At 45.2% G+C, this 21,899-nt stretch overlaps 1 protein-coding gene across 1 annotated transcript in view; it reads right to left on the reverse strand.

Moving 5' to 3' along the window:
• EXT2 (exostosin glycosyltransferase 2) overlaps positions 1-21,899 on the reverse strand; it is a 126,131-nt gene that overhangs the window by 96,516 nt on the left and 7,716 nt on the right. Inside the window, exons 3-6 of the mRNA XM_007455806.1 lie at positions 21,546-21,662; positions 11,178-11,373; positions 9,219-9,358; positions 6,008-6,101 (exon numbers count right to left, since the gene is read on the reverse strand). Coding sequence (XP_007455868.1) covers positions 6,008-6,101; positions 9,219-9,358; positions 11,178-11,373; positions 21,546-21,662 — 547 coding nt within the window. The remainder of the gene's footprint in view (positions 1-6,007; positions 6,102-9,218; positions 9,359-11,177; positions 11,374-21,545; positions 21,663-21,899) is intronic.

The raw sequence follows: 21,899 nt of genomic DNA on the forward strand, positions 1-21,899 counted from the left end.
TTACAGATTTTGTTGTGTAAATTGTGTGTGTGTGGGGGGGGGGTGAGCAGGGGGAGGGAGGGAGGGAGAAATGGACACAGACTGCTATGTAGCCATCAATGGACACAACAGTCAAGCCACCAGCACAGGGAACCCTCAGAGAACACATCCCTCTGGACTGCTGAGGCTTCTAGATATCCGAGGGTTTACACCTTTAAGTGAATCACAAAACCTTTTTAAAAAATAAAAACAAATATTTTAGATAGAAAACTTTATAAAATATTTTACATGAAAGCCAATATTTTAAAAATATATATATGCTAAACAAAATTTAAACCTTCACTTAAAGACTGCAGGGCATCACCCAGAAGAGCCATTTCTGCATTTCCTCAGTTTGAAGATGCCCCATCAATAACATCTTCAAGGGGATGAAATAGAAACTATATTCAATGTTCAAAGTGATGGTAAGACTCATTTGGATGCCAGAAATCCAAAATATGAAAAACAAACAAACACACGCATACTTCTTTGAACCGAGGAATTCCGCCATCTTACAATGACACGCCCATATCGTGAAGCGCACACAGCGGTCTGCATACATCCAAAGTGCTGAGAGTTCTATTTCTAAAATAGCTTTTCCGTCTTCTCTATTCATGCCTGACTGGCAGATGACCCATCTCACAGACCCTCAGGTGTAGTCTTTCTCTCTTTCAAATTTGTCACTTTTAAACTACTATGGCTATGGAAAGCGGATAATTCGATGTGCTGAAATCGCAGCCTCCTGTCGGGGCTCTCTGCTGAATAAAATGCATGAGCTCTGGTGGACACACACACGCTTACTGTTCTGTGGTCTCTTCTGCTCTCTCCTCCGGCACAGCTACACCTAACTACAGTCCTTCTAGGTGAGGGTACCACAGTTTCTTCAATGGAAGTGTTCTTTTTCCTAATCAGCCCATTATACCTTCAAGTACTCCTCCATGGCACAAGTATTTGGTAGGCTTAGTAGGAAAATAATGAAGGCAGACTGAGATGGGTCAGTGTAATAGATTGAAAAGAAACGGATATTTTAACTTAGCCAAGAGTTAAAGGAGAGATAGAGCAAAGAAGATGCTGAATGTTTCTGCCACCTCAAAGGCTCCTAGTCAATTGAGTACAAAGAAGAGTTCAAAGGCAAGGCAGGCTCCTGACTTCCACCTCCTAGTGTGGCTGAGGTTAGAGGTCACTGCTGGTGGAGCCACTGACCAATAAAAGAATGTTTGGAAACTCCGCTCAACAGATAAACTGGGGATCCGTTTACGCCTTCCCCCCATCCACACAAACACTTCTAACTATACAGTCCAGTGTCTATTCAGCCCTCCAATAACCCAGATTGCTTTCTTTTCCATTGTGATTCAAAGGGAGACTGGGGATGTGAATGTGCCATATGACTATAGAAGAATACTTGGTTGCATACTTCTTCCTGGTTTCCAACGTGAGAAAGATGGTTGACGGGACTCCCCATCTTTAAGGCTTCCATCAAATGCGACCTCCCCAATAAAGCTGTCCCTAACAGCTCTAACCTGTACTGCCTCCCATGTCAGACCCCTGACATCCTTTGGAAAACTTGCACCATCTCAGCTTTCTTCGGGCTTATACCCACATATCCCCAAGATGGCTGTTAGGCCTCTGTGAGTGGGGATCACAGGTTGCTTATCATCTCCCGTCATCTCCCCTTGGGGCAAGAACCTAATTAGGGCTGCACTGAATTAATTAACTAATTAATTTAGCTCATAGGACAATTAAAGGCTGACTGGTAAGTTGGCTTTATACTGCTGTAACTATTAACCTCTCGTTGAAGTAACTGGTTTTTAACTTAACCACAAAAAACCCCAGAAGCCACCCCAGCTCTTTCAATGCCATATATGCCAGTACTGCTGGCTGTTCGCCTTTAGGGGTAGATAACACAGATGCAGGTTGTACTTCAAAAATCTTAGCTTGACCTCAGCTCTTACTTCAGGGTCTAGCCCTGCATTTAACGTTATGGCTGCTTCACTAGCGCATCTAAGGTCAGGTGGAAAACTTAATTAGGTTGCCTTGTCAGGCAGAATATCCTTCTCTTTTGGTACATCCTAACTCCCGAGTCACGTTAAGGATTTTCACCATGTATTCATCGATCAGATTATAGCCCCTGAACTCTAAGCTGCAAAAAGTTACTGCAATACCTTCATCACCAAGATCCCACCCCACATCTCTGGGGTCAATTCAGAAACTCTGGCTCTATTCCATCACAGGAGAGCAGAATCCTGTGCTAAGTGCAGGAAGGAGCGGGTCCCGAGAGAGCGGCTCTGAGGACAATGTCAATGTAGCTCACAGCACTTAGGAGTTCTTGGAAACAAATACTCAAAAGGAAAAAGAGTCACTTAAAAGCGGATGGAGCCCCCTGCTGGCTACAACTGTCCACGCAGGCCCTTGAGCCGGTTCTGAGTTGCTGAGCAAGAAAATCAGACCCTCTGTTCCTCGGTCTCAGCTCATTCTAACATGATCAACCAGGGGTTCCAAGGTATCAGCTACCGATGCAACAGGTTTTCCCCTAAAAGTTTATGCCTGTCTTACAAAAAAGACTCAAATTTGACCTCCCTAAAGAGAATTCACTAAGGTGTAAAAACTTTCCAGAACCAAGTGTGTGCTATTTTTTCAGTTACTCCTGCCAAGGTCAGATTAAATCAATGGAGGGTATACAGAAGGCAAAATGACAAGCATATTCTGGAAAGGACAAAAGAGAGAGATGATTAACTATCAATAGAGAAGTGGTTCCCAAGCACAGAAATTTTGCTCCATGGGGGGCATCTGGTAACGTCTAGAGACACTGCCAGTTGTCACAATTCGGGAGACAGGGGTACTGCTGGCTGGCATCTGGCAGCTGAACTTACTCATCCTTTATAACTATCTGGGAATTGCTTCAACCAGATAATCTCACCTTTAGTTGAGATCAGTCCAGTCTAGAAATGTGAGCTTGGGAGAAGAAAAGAGGTCGTCTTGGAGACGCAGAATATTCAGAGAAAGGGGAGCAGGACTAAACGGGACATGGCAGCAGAGTGCCAGAAGGTCTGAGAACAGCACAGAGAAAAGGGGCATCAGCAAGCAGAGGGAGATTTAGAATGGGAGGCAGGAAAGTACCAAGACTGCCTTTATCCTCCAAGTTGACATAATGTAGGTTATTCACCACCAGAGACAGTAACTGGCCCTCATGACAGGAGGTGGTCATGGGAAAGAGATGACCACTTAATTATTAATGTTGCCAAGAACAAGAGTTTCACAGCGTTTTTAAACAGCTGAATGGAACATGAGAGATGTTCTAGCCAACGCCTTGATTTCATAAATGAGGAAAGGAAAGTCCAAGGAGCTTTGGTAACTTGTCATGTTGTATAATTAACAGGGACAGACCCAGCACTCAAACTCGAGTCTTTTGACTCCAAGTGTGTCTCTTTGAACCAAAATAACCTAAAAGTACACTGTTTTAAGTAACCTTTAGTCATTCCATCTCAACGGTTCTATGATTCTGAGCCTGTCACCGAAAAGGCCGGCCAGGCTCATCTCAGACCTATGGTTCCCAAACCAAGCTCCCGGAAAACAAGGGCATTCTGTGAGCTGACAGTGGGAGCTCTGCTTGGGAACTAAGTGATTCTCCTTCCAACACGAAGGTGGCCGGGGGGAGAAGGTAACTGGACAGAACTTGCTCATTTTTACCTACCCAGTGTTTTCTTAGCCTTTTAGACTAAATCTAGAAAAAGATGGTATCTGATTTAGCAGATGATTTTCTATTTAATTATGTCAACAAATCAAGATGCCATAAAAAGAAACACAAAGAGCATAAACACCAGCGCCCTTCAAGGAGCATTTTCTTCTACATGAGTTGTAAGAATCACAGGTTTAGATCAAGAACGTAGAGATCTCTAGACTGACTTTCTAATTCACTAAAACTCAGATGAGGTCAGGAATTAAGTAACACACGGGGAAGCCCAGAAACTTAAAACGAACATGGGTGTGCTATGAAAAAACTTCAGGGAGGCTAAACTCAACCTGTGATTTGTTTTCAAATCAGAACACCAAAATGTTTTACAGATGAGGCTACTGAGGTCCAGAGAAGGCAGATCCTTGGCCAAGGGCACAGAGTTAGTAACTGGGCAAGCTGGCATTCAACACAGGCAGTCTGGGGTAAGAACCTACAGACTTAATTACTGTGTGATGTGCCATCTCTTTGGTTTAAGAAGCTCGGTACCAAAATAAAGAGGTGGACTGACCACATTCACTAACTCCCTCCTAAAACCCTAAAATGACAATTAAGGGGAATTTTTAAAAATTAAGGCATAATCACTGAAAGATAAAGAGAACGGGGAAGGAGATAACAGCAACAAAATGTGGAAGCGGAAAAGCAGAAGGAAAGGTGGTAGCTGACGCTATAGACCCAAGAGAGCACATCCTAGATCAGCTGAGAAAAATCTGGGTTCCGCTGCAGAAACTCAGGGGAAAAGGCAGTGCTCAGGGCAGGCAGGAGGACAGATGGAAAATGTATTTAGGAAGCAGTTAGAAGCCCAGAATTCCTCCCCATTCCACACACAGCTGGGTGACTGCCCTGCCCTAGCCCAGACAGGGCTTGAGGCTCGTTCCTGGGACAAGGTTAGACACAGGGGTGCACGGGGCAGTTACATCCTCAACGCTGAGAGCCCTCCGAACCTCTTCTCCGGCTCAGCACCTACATATATAATTTTGATAGAAATAAAAATTTGTTAAAATCCATTAAAAAAAAAAAAAGAACTAGAGAAAACCATAATCTGAAAGGATACATATATCCCAGTATTCACTGCGGCTGTTTACAATAGTCAAGACATGGAAGTAACCTAAATGTCCATCAACAGATGAACGGATAAAGAAGATGTGGTACATATATACAATGGAATATTACTCAGCCATAAAAAAGAATGAAGTAATGCCATTTGCAGCAACATGGATGGACCCAGAGATTATCATACTAAGTGAAGTAAGTCAGACAGAGAAAGACAAATATCATATGATATCACTTATATGTGGAATCCACAAAAATGGTACAAATAAACTTATTTATAAAACAGAAACAGAGGGACTTCGTTGGCGGTCCAGTGGTTAAGACCCCGTGCTTCCAGTGCAGGGGGCGTTTGGTCCCTGGTTAGGGAACTAAGATCCCACATGCTGCGCTGCGTGCCACACCGCGCGGCCAAAAAAATAAATAAATAGAGTGGATATATGTATGTGTATAACTGAGTCACTGTACAGTAGAAGCTAACACAACATTGTAAATCAACTATGCACCAATAACAATTTTAAAAAAAAGAAAGAAAGGAAAAAAAGAAATAGGAACAACATGCACAGTACCAATACTGGGACAGTCTTTTTTCAGTTTTTAACCTGCTTCATATTTAAGCCCAACTAAACTTCTTTTGGGAGAGAGAAAGGGCAGTAGGACTAAACAGGACACGTGGTGGATGCGTTAGACAGTGGAAAGCAGCGCAGGGGAAGGGGCATCAGAGGGTGGACGAGAGACCTGGGAGGGGAAGAGGGAGGGTGTATGTGCTCTGGGGAGAGGAGGGCACCTCCTAATCACGAGGGCCGCTGAAGGGGGGATCCAGGCCAGCTGACACCAAGACACTCTCCTCAGAAGCATCACCCTGAAACGTGCTGGCTTCCACAGCTGCCTCAGTCACCAGAACCCTCACCTGCCAGGTAAACCACCTTCCAGAGAGGGGCAGCTCTGCGTCCTGAGCACACCGCTGAGGTGTGACCCTAGCGTCACAGCATGCTTACCTCAGGAGCATTTCTGAATCTCTGATAGTTATTATTCCAAACCTTACCTGATGCAACTCCCTAACACTGCTTTCCTGTTTTAAGTTTGGTTGGTCAACGTAGTGGAGGAAATAAATCCCACTCCCACACTCAGCAGCCATCACTCTGTACCCAGGGCCACCCTTTCACGTCACCCACGCCCCCTCCCCAACAGGGCTGCCTGGCCCCTTACCTGTCTCTGCATTTCTTCAATCTGTCTTTGGGGGATGCTCTGCAGAATACTGTACACATCTGACATCTTTTCTTCTGGCACAGCCACCGATGCTCTAGAGACAAGAGCAAAACAACTGATGGACACGCAGCCCCGTACACAAAGCACTGCTACGTACATTTCTTGTTTAATTCTCACAAGCAGAAGCAACAACACCCCACAACACGCTCAGCCTCACAGTCCTTTTGCAGTGAGTAGTCCCTCTTCCTTGCCCCTGTTGCAGGGCTGACCAGCTCAAAGGAGCTCCCACCAGCTCCATCGCTCAGCTCCCCAGCACCACTCCATTCATCTCCCATCCTCCACCCACTCCCCACTGCGCTTCAGCCACACAGGTACCCTCTCAGTCTCCTGGACACGGCACACTCTGCCTATAACCACAAGGGCCCTGCGTGTCCGATTCTGCCCACCTGCTGCCCTTCTTCCCTCTGCACTGCCCGCTCTGAATTCACAGTGACTCTTCTCCCTGAGCGACAGTCCCCGATCCATTCATTTACTCAGCATACATTTATGGAGCCCCTGCTCTGTGCTAGGTCCTGGCAATACGACAGTGAACAAATCAGCCATGGAAGGAAGGCCAGGGAGAGAGAGGACCAGGGGAATACCCGAGGGAGAGCATTCCAGAAGGAACAATAAGCAAAAGGCCCTGAGGAAGCGGGGTGTCGGGAATGCTCCAGCAACAGCAAGGAGGCCAGTGTGGCAGGAGCACAGTAAAGAAGGTGGAGAATACCAGGCAATGAAGAGAAACAGGGGAGGGAGGGTCACAGCAAAGCCTCTGGGGCCTCCCTGGCCATTTAAGGACTCACGCTTTCACTGAGATAGAAAACCACAGAAGGTGTCAGGAAAGCACAGCATGATCTGGTTATGTTCCAACAGGATCATTCTGCTTGAAGTGTTAGAACAAACTACAGAAAGCAGGAGCGGAAGCAGGGAGAACAGCTGGGGCCCATTGCACGGTCCAGGCAAGGGATGCTAAGAGGGAGGAAGTGATGAAAGTGACGAGGGAGCGGAGCCAGTAGGACGTGCCACCAGATTAGAGATGCTGGGTAAGGGAGAGGGGGCTCGATGACGACTTACCTACCCTTCATGGATTCAGCAGAGTTAGTCATTATAGTCGTCTAGGTTAATTTATTAAAATCTGAGACACCCTCCGCCCACTAGCCTAGTCCATTAGGATGGAACCACGTCTGGTCCCACTCACCAGCATATCCCGAGCACCTGGCATATTGCCTAGCGCAACTGCACTTAATAAATACTTGTTAAATAAGTAAATGATTTCTACCACACAGATGGGAAAACTGAGGCTCAAAAGGTTAAAATGATTGGCAAGATCACAAAGCTAGCCAGTAATAGAGCTGGTTATCTGAACCCCAGCCTTCCGGCTTCAAATCCAGAGCCCTTCCACTACTTAACCCTAATTACAACTACCCAAGCACATCTAGATCCTCATAGGAATGAATATCTTCTCAGACTCAGCTCAGGGTCACTGTCTCTGCAAAGCCCTACCCAACCCCACAGCCAGCAAGGGTATGTGGCTCTTCCTCCCCCTCCAAGCATCCCATCCAGCCAGGGCTGCAACTCAGCTTTCCATCTGGTAATCACTGGCTTACTTGTCTATCTCCCACCACTGGACTAAGAGCTTCTCAGAGGCAAGACCTGACCTTGATCATCTTTGTATCCCCATACGCAACACAGTACCTGGCAAAGAGAGGGTGCTCAATACATATTTCCACAGATGAATAAGTGACTGGAAGTGGCTCATCACTTCTCCAGGACACAGAGAATCACACACCCTCCTCCTCCAGGCTGAACTGGGCTCCCTCCCTCTTCTGGGTTTCCATAGCCCCCCCTGCATGCATCTTTTACAGCATTTATCATACAATATTATAATTGTTGGTTTGTCTTCCCCACTGGATTCTCATCTCCTTAAGAGCAGAGCCTGTATTATTCACGGAGGGCTTTCCAGTAAATGTGAGATAAATGAATGTACACATGAGTGAATGCTACTTAAATTGTTCAAATACCTGTGGTGACCAGTCTTGAACAGGGTATCAAAAAAGGTGGGAGGGGCTTCCCTGGTGGCGCAGTGGTTGAGAGTCCGCCTGCCGATGCAGGGGACACGATAAACAAATCTGCCATTCACCTCTCATACGTACCCTATGATCTTATGCACGGTGAAGAGTCATTTCCGTTCAAAGAATGAGGAAACTGAGAATACAGTGTTGAAATGATGTCACACACAAAATTAATGATTGATTTGCAGGCAACTTCCCTGCTTTCATCTAATATGGCCTAAAATTACTTTAGCTGCCTTCTAAGTATGAACCTACATCCCTTTATATTTTGGGCATGTCCAGATAAAAAAAAAAAAAAAAAAAAAAAGGTGGGAGAGGAGAAAGCAATTAAGCATTTGAGGCAAAGACAAGCCTGAGAGGTATGTACAAAAGGAACTCGTTTTCAAAAACCTTCAACCTCCAAAGTCCTGGGGAAATGAAACCACAAGAGACGAGCAGACTATTCCGTGAAGCACAGCACTGACAGTCGTATCGAGGCAGGACCCACGCGTGTCCATCAGTCCACTGGGAGTGTTTCTAAGCTTTCACCCGTGTGCAGGCGCTCTGCCTCCAGCCAGTACTTTATGCAAATTCAACAGACTCTAGAGCAGTGGTTCTCAACGGTGGCTACAAATCAGAATTGCCCATGGAGCTTCAAAAGTCCTGAGGACAAGGCCCAGGTACGTGTTTAAAAGTTCTTCAGGTGAGTACACTGTACAGTCACAGCTGAGAACCACTGCTCTAGGTCAAGGGTAAATGGCCAGATGGTAAATATTTTAGGTTTTGCAGGCCATGTAATCTCTGTCATTTTAAACTACAGTACTCAACTCTGCCACCGTCACTCAAAAACAGCCAAAGATCACGTGTAAATGAATGGGTATGCTGTGATTCAATAAAACTTTATTTACAAACGCTGGCAGCCTGCCATATTTGGCCCAAAGGCCTGTTGGCCAACCTCGGCTCCAGGCCAACGGACTAACTCTCCTTATGGAAAATATAGCAAAAACAGTCTGAAGGAGTAGTTCTCCAACCTAGCTATGCGTTACAATTGCTGGGGGGACTTTTAAAATCTAATCCATGCAGGACTCCTGGTGTAAAGTTTATCAGAAGGTAACACCCACCTCTTCCAGTCAAGAACTTCAGAGAAAGGCAAAATGTAGGAGTCTGCAATGATAACTGGGATACAGCCGGCCCGCAACACGTCACTCAACACCGCCTGGCCCAGCCGAGCTCCTCGAAGGACCACACAAAAAGTAGCCTCCTGCAGGAATACAGGCAGAGGGAGGGATTACATACCAGTTTCACTGATCCACTTACTCTGATTCCCGTTGACCATGAAGTTCTCTCAAGGGCTGAAGCCAAGCAACACCAAAAATGCTGAAAGGTAACAGGTCACACCAGTAAGACTGAAAAGCTTAAGTGGCTGCAATGTTCTGGTTTTCCACTCTTCAGTGTCAGCGCAATGCCTCCACTGCTGGCATTCTGAAAATGTTCACGACCCACGTCTAGGTCTTCCTCTGGACACTCAACAACGTGACTTTGCAAGGGCTGGATTCTTTCCGTCCTAGTGTGCTGTGTACACACACTGTGGCACAGTGGCTGCACAGCGCTCAGAATACTTACCTCCGCCTACCTTGTTATAGAATTATTTGATCTGGGCCTAGCAGTCTCCCTAGAGGACCCCCTAAATAGAAAGTATCAAATCTCCTTTCATCTTTCTACTCCCCATGGCATCTAGCAGTGTGCTTTGCATATAGAAGTCATTCATTTCATGAGTGCAATGCCTTAAAAAACATAGTAAGACAGATATGTTCTATTTAGAAATAATCGAACAAAAAGCAAAATTCTCAAAAAATTTCTTCCTCGTTCACTCCCTCAAACTTGTACTCGATGTGGGACACATTTGGGAAAGTGAGAGGTGTACACAAGAAGAAACAGCTGCAATAAGTCAACCAAAATAAGAAAAGACCCCATTTCTAATACTCAGTTTCTCCCAGTTTTTGCCTCTTCAGGAGGAAAAAAAGTTAAAAAACAAAACACTGTTTAATCTTTAAAGCTAGAGAGAAGGAAAGTTCAGAAAAAATATGAAGAAACTCAACATGCCAAATTCCTCCGGGGATAAACCAGAAAACAGCAAGAGTGGAAAAAGGGCATCAGTCATGGTGGAGGTGCAGGTGGACAGCTCAGCTGGCCCCAAAGAGTCGGTGTCCAGATGTGGACACACGTGCTGATAACCATTTTTCCTGTCTAGACAAAGGTTACTATAAATACTCCTGCTCACATCACCACTGTTATCAGTCAGACATTCCAGAGGAGATGCAGCACTTTTTGAAAGAAAGTATTTTAACAATCTCAGCATGGGCCAGTACTCTTTGGAGATTTTAAAAAAAAAAAAAAAAAAAAAAAAAAAAATCTCACCAGCTCCTTGATATTTTTCCTTGAACTAACCTGTCTGTATTTTAAATATTTAAGTGAACAAAACTCAATTTCTCCTTTCCTAGCCTCCAGGCCCTTGGAGTGTGAAATATCCTGCTTATAAAACATCCCCCAAAGGACTACTCTGCTTCTGGTTATGGAAGCCCTGCCACTTCCACAATACCAGTAGGACATGCTAAGGGCGGCAAAAACACCAAGAGACAAAACGGTAACAAAAAATAAAAACCTCCCACTCAGGAAAAGCTGACCATGGCCTTGCGGGTTGGCACAGTCAGAGGATACAAGCTGCACCTTAGAGAAGCAAGTTTCTCTGGGCTGGATTATGAATACAGTGATAAAGGCAAAATACATATGCCTGCTTTGTCTATGTGGTTTTTTTGTAAATCTATGGGATTTGTGCTTTTGCAGTAAGATGAATATTTGAAAGGAGTAGGAACGCTCATAGGCCAAGCAGCTTTGCACAAACAGTACACAGATGCCAAAGCTCCTGGAGGTCCATGGCTGCAGTGAAGAGCGGTCTGTCTTCCTCTCCCCTTGGGGAGCTCTGGTAGCTGAACGTGGGAAACACCTGTCTGTTGGGGTCAGTTTCACCTTGCGGATGTGACCTGTGCCGAGCCCCGAGAGAGGTGCTGGGTGGCACTCACCTGCAGCACCTGTGGGTAATCGAAGACCTGGTGCTTGTGGCAGCGCTTTCGGGCGGCGGGGATGCCCTCGGAGAGGTTGGTGCACTTGTCCAGGACTAAGGCCGCTTCTCCGTGTCTGGCCTGGAGGGCGGCCAGCTCCTCTCTGTACTCGGGATGCAGAGCCATCTGGGACGACAGGAGGAAGTACCGCCGTGGCCTACGAAGGACAAGACGAGGGACTGGGACCTTGCAGCCGCTGTGCAGGTCAAGGTGAGACCAACTTTGATATTAAACTTAATGGCAATAAGTATTTTCTCACCCTTCTTTATTCACATCCTTGACTTTTTGGGAAATTATACTCTGTGGCATTGCTGAATATCTAAAATATTATACAATCTAAGAAAGCAATCTATGTCTCATTCACATGCTGAAGCGTCATGCTGTCATTAAAGATTTCATTTGGGAAAAGTTCTTAATGTTTTGAGGAAATGCTTATAATATGCCGAGCTAAGGGAACATGCTTTACGTGTGTGTGTATGTATATGTGTAAAGACAGAAACTGACTGACTGGTTGATTATTTGGAAGAACATCAAATGTTATCATTAGTTCTATATGAGTTCTCGGCTCTGAAAAGGAACTGAGAGCGGGCTGCATCCTTCAAACAGGAAAACAAGGGGTCTTAATGGACAGCAGTGGCTGTGAAAGCAGAATAGGTGAAAGACTGCTTCTGGCTGTTGAGTGGCACTCTATGCCACTCAACATCCCCGTCCTCAAGGCCACAGGGATTCAGGAAGACCAAACTGGTCATTGAGAACAAGTGGAAAAAACCATCTTCACCAAGGGATAGAACCAGTCTTAACATCTGGATAGCAAGGATGCTTACAAGAAAATGGAGTGAAAGGAGGATTTCCAAGAAGCTAGCGCCATTTAAATCTCCACGAGAGACAAAACGTGAGCACAAAGTGAGTAAGCCAGGAGTTGGGGGAAGACTCTGGGGAGATCAGATGGTAAGTAATTCCCTCCCGCAGGCAGACAGGTTACAGAGCATAAACACGACATGGGCTGAGGGACCAGCAGGATCACTGTAGAAGAAAGGAAGAATATAAAGCAGGTTCCAGAGGAAATGAAACCCCCATCAGACCTAGAAGCAGGACTCACTCAAATCTACCTCAAACTGGTACAGACCAGGGAAAATACTGAACATACACCTCTCTAGGTACTGCCACCAGGGAAGGCCACAGTCTGAACCCCACTCCCCACACTACCGCTTTCCTTCTTGCTTTGGGAGAAAGAAAGGGTAATTGTCTTGTTTTTCCATTGTTTCTCAGGCTTATCTGGAGGGTCCAGCTGGAGAACACCGTATACATCCACCCATGGCCAAAGAATAATCATTCTCTAACGGAGAAGGTGGCACCTTCCCAAGCATTAAGCTTCATGCCCACAAGACACAGAGCAGTGATTGAGAAGGTGAACACTCTCCCTGCCAGCAGTTCAGCTCAACAGAGCAGCAGTCACCATAGCTGTGCACGGCTCTCAAATCCTCAGAGCCATTTCTTCTGGTCATTTCTTTCTACAGCTGAACTAAAAGCAAAGGGTGTTGCCCACACCACAGGGAGGAAAGAAAGGGACAAGCAGATTCCCTAGAACTTCACTGCCCAACAGCAGTTAGCCACATGAGATCATTTAAATCTATTAAAATTTAAAATCCAGTTCCTCAGTCACATTAGCCACATTTCAAGCGCTCAACAGCCGTATGTGGCCAGTGGGCACCTGACAGCACAAATACAGATCATCTCCTCACTGAAAGTTCTATTTGAGAAAGCTGCCCTGGACGGTAGTGCAGACCCCGAGCCCGGGGTAGAGGCAAGCAGAGGTAAGAGAGACATGGAACAGCAGCCCGTCAGGGAGAGAGTGTGGATCAGCTGTAGCAACTGGTTTCTCTCATCCTGGGCAACTTCCCCCTAAATCACGTTTTATTGAACAATACACTGTATATTTACAGCCAAAAGTATTCCTTCTAGCCACTGAAACAGACTCTTGAATTCTACTCCCAGCCCTGAGCCTCAATTATTTTTCTTTTGTAAAAGCAATTTTAATTTTCAGAGGGAGGACTTATGATGGGAAGATCACATACAGGGAGCACTCTCAGATCATCTCAAAGTGAAGACCGCCTCCATTCAAAGTACTTCTGTAACCAAACTTGTCTGTTTAAACAGGAGGAAGATTTACAGTCAAGCTCCCAAGACAAGCACGGAAACCACCTTAACAATTAAAGCCATTTGAAAATGAAATGAACTGTCTTGTGAGGGGCCGAGTCCTTTTTATTACAAATCAGAAGACTTTTCATTAAGAAGTAATAGCAAAAGGTACACATTAAGTTAGAGCTGAATGGCATCTAAAGGCCTTTCCAATTCCCAAGACACTGGTTCTACGGTGGACGTCCTGGAGCCCTGGGACTCGCTGGGTATTTCTGGAGATCTTCTATTTAAGTAACATAAAACTGGTGCTCCGGGCTGCTAAGAACAAGAATAGACATGCTGGTATCCAAGGGGGTGTCCCTGCAGGAGGCGGTAGAGTGCTGGAGGGAAGAGGGTGCTTCTGCACAGCGGGGGTGGCCCGCCCACAGGGAATGCGAAGTCTTGGGGGGGGGGAAGAGCTGCTACTTGGGGGAAGAGCAGGGAGGTGGCCTGGCACAGAGTACGAGATCCCTAAAAGAGTGACAGGGGAAGGGGTAGAGGTAGTTATGGCCCCCCAGCATGGGATGCTGAGACCAGGTGAGGTTAGGAGGGCATCTGGGCAGCCCAGGAGAGTGTTAGAGGCCGGGCAGGCTGAAAGAGCGGGGGAGGGTGATGGCAAGAGTAGCATCACTCCAGTGGTGGGGGGGGCGGTCAGACTCAAGAAGGGTGAGGAGGGTATCTGTCCTGGGGTGATGGGGAGAGCAGGAGCGCTACATGAGGGTCAGAGTCTGAGTGGGCGTGGAGAGGGCATCTGTACAGTGAGGGGGCAGCGGCAACAACGCGATAGAATTCTGGTCCCATACAAGAGGGCTGATCAGATAAGATACTGAGGATAAGGGGAGCCAGATTTCTCACTGTCAGAGAAGGGAATTACAAATATGTAAAGAGAGGGAATTCCCTGGCGGTCCAGTGGTTAGGACTCCGCGCTTTCACTGCCAACGGACCAGGTTCGAGACCTGGTTGGGGAGCTAGGATCCTGCAAGAGGCGCAGTGGGGGGAAAAAAAAAAAAAATATATATATATATACATACATATATATATGGAAAGAGAGAAAACCAGAATGCCCGAGGTGTTGGATGGAATTGAAGATACCGATATGAACGCATGGTTTTCAATACATGTAGACACACACACACACAGAGAGAGAGAGAGAGAGAGAGAGAGAGAGAGAGAGAGAGAGAGAGAGAGAGATCCATCTATATAGACAGAGAAATAAATACAGACGCTAACGTGTGGTGCTCAAAGAAATTCTTGAGTAAAGAAAGGCTCCGGGTTGGATTTCACTGTTAAGAACACAGTTCTATTTTTAGACACTCAGCCACCAGGCTCCCTGGGTCCCCACCTACCACTACCATCTTCTACATAAATGTGCAGATGTGAACAAGAGTGTAAAAATGTTCCCCCTGCCTGCATGCTGGCTCTCCCTGACCCGGCAGATGGTTGGTTGATGGAGCAGGCCCATTTTAGTTTTAAGCAAACAAAATCTTAAGGTGGATTTGTTTTTCTTTCAAGGACTAAAATTACCAGCTATGACTTTCATGTTTCCTCCCAGCAGTGCTGATATCGAAGCTTAAGTAAAATCAAGCTGAGAACTCTAAGTCTCCCTCAATAGTAACAGTTGTAAACTCCCAATTTAGTTCCTTTTAGAGAGAAAATGACAAGAATTCCAGCTGAGGCCAACACAGCTGTGAGAAGAAGCTATCAACAGCAGCGGTCCTCAGCTTCCCACTGAAAAATACTGAGAGATTTAAAATAAAAACAAAGCTCTTACTACTCTACAGCCCTCAAGAGATGTGGGAATTCCCTTAAAAAGCAACTCTCACAAAGAGCAACAGATGCCAAATGTTGCCGCGAGGTCACCCACACTGCCTCCTCCCAAGTCCCTAGCAAGTGTGATGAGTCTGGAGCCTGTCTTTGCTTTGCTTTGCTTTTTCCCCCCTTTTTTTTCAGAGGGAGAGGAGTGTTGTTTGTAAAAGAAACACAACTGCAGGTCCAGACTGCAAAATCGGTGGGGAAATGGAGAGGGCGGGTCCCGGTCGGCCGTAGAAATCCACCCCTTGGCCAGCAGGGGGAGGACCACGCCCATCGCAGCCTTTAGTGTCCTGCTGCCCTTGAAGGTAGAGCGCTACTCTATCTAGTTACTGAACCTCAGAAGTTTAGAAATCAACTGCAGCCTTAAGCCATCTAAAGATCTTAATTTCAGCCTAGTTATACATAAAAATTAGAGATTATGTTACCGAGAAAACAGCCTGTAAATCTTTGGAACTACTCTTTGAAGGTAATTACTGTTCAGAGTGGTTTGCTCTCCCTTGTTTCATCTTCACTGAATCTTTTCCTTTCGGTATGTTTTCTTCCCTGGATTAAGTCTAAAGGGAAGTGACAGTCCTAAACCAATATAAGAGAGCTAGGGACGTCCCTGGTAGCGCAGTGGTTAAGAATCTGCCTGCCAATGCAGGGGGCACGGGTTCGAGCCCTGGTCCAGGAAGATCCCACATGCCTTGGAGCAACTAAGCCCGTGCGCCACAACTACTGAGCCTGCGCTCTAGAGCCCGCCAGCTTCAACTACTGAGCCCACATGCCATAACTACTGAAGCCCGCGCACCTAGAGCCCGTGCTCCGCAACAAGAGAAGCCACTGCAACGAGAAGCCCGCGCACCGCAACAACAAAGAGTAGCCCCCGCTCACCACAACTAGAGAAAGCCCGTGCGCAGCAACGAAGACAAAACACAGCCAAAAATAAATAAATAAATAAATAAATTTATTTTAAAAAAAGAGAGCTAGATTATACTCAAGAGATTACACGATAAAGAGAGTTTCGTCCGAGCAGTCTTAAGAAAGAGGCCCAGAGGCAGCTGAGCCAGCCTGCCAGATTCGCTCCTCACCTGCTCACACCCTGTCTTGCCCAGGCTTTCTCGGCCGCAGCACTGCCGACACTTGGACCCAGTGATTCTTTGTAGTGAGGGGCTGCCCCGGGCATCGTAGAGATTTAGCGGCATCACCGGCCTCCACCCACTAGATGCCTGCAGCACCTTGTGCAGAACAGAGTTAACACAGCCTGACGGCTCTCTTTTTCGAAAGGCTGGCCTTTGGCTGGTGCATGGAACTTCGATTTGGGGGGAGAACTGTAAGAATGGCTCACTGGGCCCAAACTGTACCAACAACAGGGTTTATGCTGAACACCTGCTTTCCTTCTGGGAGCCTGGAATTACGCACAGCACGTGCCACGCAGAGACTGCCCATGTGATTCGTTCCCAAAAAAACCCTGGGCACTGAATCTCTAACGAGCTTAGCTGGTGGGCAGCATTTCACATGGCTGTCACAACTTGGTGCTGGGGGAAGTAAGCCCCTCCTGTGTGATGCCAAGGGGAGAGCACCCTTGGAAGCTTGCCCCTGGTTTCCCTGGACTTCACCCCATGTGCCTTTGCTCTCTGGGGACTGTGATTTACATCCTTTTACTGTAATAAAACATAGCCACGAGTATGACTACACACTGAGTCCTGTGGGTCCTCCTGCAAATCATCAAAATTGGAGGTGGTCTTGGGGACCACTGACACACCCCCTCAGTCACGACAGTCAAAAATGGCTCCACAGGGCTTCCCTGGTGGCGCAGTCGTTGAGAGTCCGCCTGCTGATGCAGGGGACACGGGTTCGTGCCCCGGTCTGGGAAGATCCCACATGCCGCGGAGCGGCTGGGCCCGTGAGCCATGGCCGCTGAGCCTGTGCATCCGGAGCCTGTGCTCCGCAACCGGAGAGGCCACAACAGTGAGAGGCCCGCGTACCACAAAAAAAAAAAAAAAAAAAAAAAAAAAAAAAAAAATGGCTCCACAGATTGCCACATGTCCCCATGGAGGGGCAAAATCAACCTCCCTCCCCTGCTGAGAACCACCAGCCTGGGCACACTTGGCCCAAATAGGCCTGCAATAAAAGTTTGATTTGAAATGAAGTGAACAGAACTAAACTGAATTAAATAATCTCCAGAACAACAAGAAAAGGGAAAAGAAACAAGGTTTAAAAAAAAAAAACGTTTAAAATCACACAATTGATTTCAAGTAAATGCTCACAGAAGCAGCAAGCAGAGGAGTAAACTTTTCTTCAATTTCAAGTGACTTTTCTCTATTCATTAGAGTTATTCAAAGCTAGTGCTACATAAATATGCCAAATTCAGATCCTAGGTACATGAGAGAAACTTGTACTGCCCCAAAGGGTACCAGCTGGGCTCACACAGATCACCCTTTCTCAACTTACAGAACTCCAGCCTCAAAACATGGCATTGAACTGTATCAGTTCCTCCAGTCTACAAATTCTCTATATATTTTTGTGCTTTCATCTTGATGATGATCAAAAAAATTAGTATAGGCAAATCTTTGCTCATATTTAATGATGTATACTACTAAAAAGTTTTCAGTGTCCAAGCTTGTATTTGATGGGCTAATGAGGAGAAGGAAGACTTAAAATGTAAATAATGCAAAGCAAGTATACAAGGGTAAAATCTAAGTGATGGGTATACAGGTGTTCACCATAAAATTCTTTTAACTTTGCTGTCTGCTTGAAGATTTTCATAAAAATGTTGGGGAAAAAATACAAATCATGCATCTGTACCAGATGAAGATAATAATGTCAGCAAATTATAACAATATACTACATAAACGGAAGCTTCCTAGTGGCTCAAACAGAAAGAGCGGCAGGAAGAAGTACATCATCACCCAGCATGCAAAGTACAGGCACGCTAAACGCAGAAGTCCCGTAATTAACGCCATATTCACCTTGAGAGATGCAATTCAGTTTTAAAGAAAAAGCCTCAGCTGTGACATTATGTTAATCTGACTGTTATTAGTTTCGTAGATTTGTCTGTATTTAATTTGTAAATTTGTTTTAGTTTTGTAGTTGTCTAAGTACAAAGCAGCTTAGATTGTTTTTTATTTGTACTTATTCAAGTTGCCCTACTTAAAAAAACAATTAAAATGCAAGGGATCTTGAATAGCCAAAAATAAACAAAAATAAAACCCCTGAAAAAGAAGAACAAAGTCGGTGGACTTACATTTACCACTTACTACAAAACTGCAGCAATCAAGACATATAGACCAATGGAATAGAATTGAGACTTCAGAAATAAACCCATGTATCTACAGCCAGTTGATTTTCAACAAGGGTGCCAAGATCATTCAATGGGAAAAGAACAGTCTTTTCAACAAGTACGGATAAGACAACTGGATATCCACAAGGAAGAGAATGAGGGTGGACCCCTACCTCATACCATATACAAAAATTAACTCAAAATAGATCAAAAACCAAAATGTAAGAGCTAAAACTATAAAATGCTTAGTAGAAAACACAGGTGCAAATCTTTGTGGCCTTGATCAGACAATGGTTTCTCAAGTATGTCACCAAAAATGCAAGCAACCAAAGGAAAAATAGAAGCTTCATCCAAATTAGCATCTTTTGTGTATCAAAGGACACTTTTGGGGCTTCCCTGGTGGCGCAGTGGTTGAGAGTCCGCCTGCCGATGCAGGGGACACGGGTTCATGCCCTGATCCAGGAAGATCCCACATGCTGCGGAGCGGCTGGGCCCGTGAGCCATGGCCGCTGAGCCCGCGCGTCCAGAGCCTGTGCTCCCCAACGGGAGAGGCCACAATGGTGAGAGGCCCGCGTACCGCAAAAAAAAAAAAAAAAAAAAAATCAGAAAAGTGAAAAGACAACCTACAGAATGGGAGAAAACATCTGCAAATCATATATCTAATAAGGATCTAGTATCCAAAATGTACAAGAATTCTTACAACTCACCAATAAAAACACAACCCAATTTGAAAATGGGCAAACGATTTGAATAGACAGTTCTCCAAACACAGTATATAAATTTTCATAGCCAATAAGAACATGGAAAGGTACTCAGCATTATTAATTAGAGAAATGCAAATCAAAAGCACAATGATACCTCTTCCCATCTGCTGGGATGGCTAGAATAAAAGACAGGTAATAACAAGTCTTGGCAAGGTTGTGGAGATACTGGAAGCCTCCCTCATACCTTGCTGGTGGGAATGTAAAATGGCACAGCTGCTTCAGAAAACATGCTGGCAGCTCCTCAAAAAGTTAAACATAGAGTGAACATATGACCCGGCAATTCCACTCCTCAGTATATACCCAAGAGAAGTGAAAACATATGTTTACATAAAAGCTTGTACGTGAATGTTCATAGCAGTATTATTCACAAAGGCTAAAAAGTGGCAATAACCCAAATGTCCATCAACTGAAGAATGGATAAACTGTGGTCTATCCATATGATGAAATATTAAGTCAAAAAAGGAATGAAGCATTGGTTCTATTCTACAAAATGGATAAACCCTGAAACCACTATATGCTAAGTGAAAGAAGGAAGACACAAAAAGTCACATATTGTATGACTACATTTATATAAAATGTCCAGAATAGGCAAATCCACAGAGACAGAAGGCAAATTGGTGGTTGTTGCTAGCAACAGGGGCCATGAAGTTTGGGGGGGGGCAGGGATAGAGAGTGACTGCTAGAAGGCAGTGGGTTTATTTTGGGGGTGCTGTAAATGTTCTGGAATTAGACAGTAGTGATTAGACGATAGTTGTACAATTTTGTGAATATACCAAAAAACAGTGAATTGTACACTTTGAGTGACCTTTATGGAATATGAATCATATCTCAATTGAAAAATAATAAAATAAATTAAGTCAACTCTGGGAGTCCACTAACAGAGGAAAATCCACAAAGATGATCTAAGCAGCAAGTTCATGGACCATTCAGTCTTTTTTTTTGCACTTGCCTAATGGTAGAGAAAAAAATATTTCAAGCTCTCCTGGGCTTTACACATTGTCTAAAAAAAGTTGCTATGCCTAAAGGAAGTGCCAGAATTTGGTTCTGGGCCACACGGGAACACATATACAGCAGTGAAACGTCTCCTCTTTGGGAAAGTTCCCTTACTTCTCAAAGAACCCATAAAGGCTTCTAAGGGCAAGTCGGGGATATGCTCCAATAATGGTTCTAATGTGCTGTGAGCACACTACTTCCTTGAGACTCATTCTGACACCAAACGCTATGCGTGGGTTTGTAGATCTCATCCAGCACGCATAGCATTTCTGGTGTGGCTATATACAAATCAGTCACCTTCATATTATACATGAGCACTTGTCACAACAACAAAGGATACTATTATCATCGTGTTTGTTTAAAGCTCACTGATATGCTCATCATGAATTAGCACAATTTTTAAACAGGCTACAGAAAAAAAAAAAAAAGAAATTAAATACCCTGCACATCCATACCATCAGCCCTTCTCATTTCCTCTCTCACATATCAGAAATATGACCCAATTATGTGCCAGGCACAGGCGACATGGCAGTTCAAAACAAGGCCTGGTTGAAGTTTACAAAATCAAAGATCCAAAACAGATAAGGTTTAAGCAAGTCGTTACAAGGGCATAATGAGGTAACTAGGAGTGCCATTCCAGGGGCCAGAAAGTGTCCCCTGACTAAGCGGTATACAAGTTGAAACCTACAGGACAAGCACGTCATTAGTCTGATGAAAATGAGGAAAAGGATTTCCAGACAATGGAGAGTGTTTACAGCCCAGAAAAACGGAGAGAGCAAAGCTTATTCTAAGAACTAAAAAAAAAAAAAAAAAAAAAAAAAAAAAAAGCTACAGATGGAGACAGTGGTCATGTAGTCGAGGGTCTTGAAAGACATTTTAAGGAGTCTGGGCTTCCCAAGAACAATGTGATGCCAACAATCAAACTGGAGAACAGCGAGACCAGAGGCAGAAGACCAAAGAGGAAGCCATTTCAGCAATCCAAAGGAAGGACGACAGTCGCCTGGCGTAGGGTGGGTGCAGAGAGACGGAGAGGTAGACAGATCTAGAAAATATTGACTACTTAGGATGTAGAATCAATAGGACTTCTTATTCTGATACAGGAAGTAAGGGAGAGGAAAGAGTTGATGACACCACATAGATTTCTGATTTGGGAAGCCTGGTAGACAGCACTCAAAATTGACTGAGCGAGAGAGAGAACTGAAGGATCAATAAGGTTGGGGTGGTAGGGAAATGGTAGACTCAAAGACCCTGGCCTGTAATCGATGCTTTGGCTCTCGCCGGCATCTCCCAGCACACCCTGTTGTGCCGAATGCTCCTCACCCTGGTCCTTTCTCTGGAAGGTCCACCTCGGCTGACAGCGGACTATAGACAGGAATGCTGACATCGTAGCCTTGCCGGTAAGTCCATGTAGAAAAGCCACCACCAGCCAACAGAGCCCTGAAAGCAAAGGATTTTGTCAAATGATGAGAAAGGGAGAAGGTCTTCATTCTGATAAGCTCTGTGGAAAGGGGTAATTGCATATTCATAACAATATCAACCACAGCTAATGTTTACCAAGCCCATTTTCTATAAAGACACTGTGCTCAAAGTTGTACATTCACACCTCCTGGACATCAGCTGCATCCTATTCCTGAGTCACCACCCTTCCTCTGGGGTCCTAAGTAGTCTTTCCCT

This window comes from Lipotes vexillifer, unplaced genomic scaffold (genome assembly GCF_000442215.2).
Source record: "Lipotes vexillifer unplaced genomic scaffold, Lipotes_vexillifer_v1.1 scaffold977, whole genome shotgun sequence".
NCBI lineage: Eukaryota > Metazoa > Chordata > Mammalia > Artiodactyla > Lipotidae > Lipotes > Lipotes vexillifer.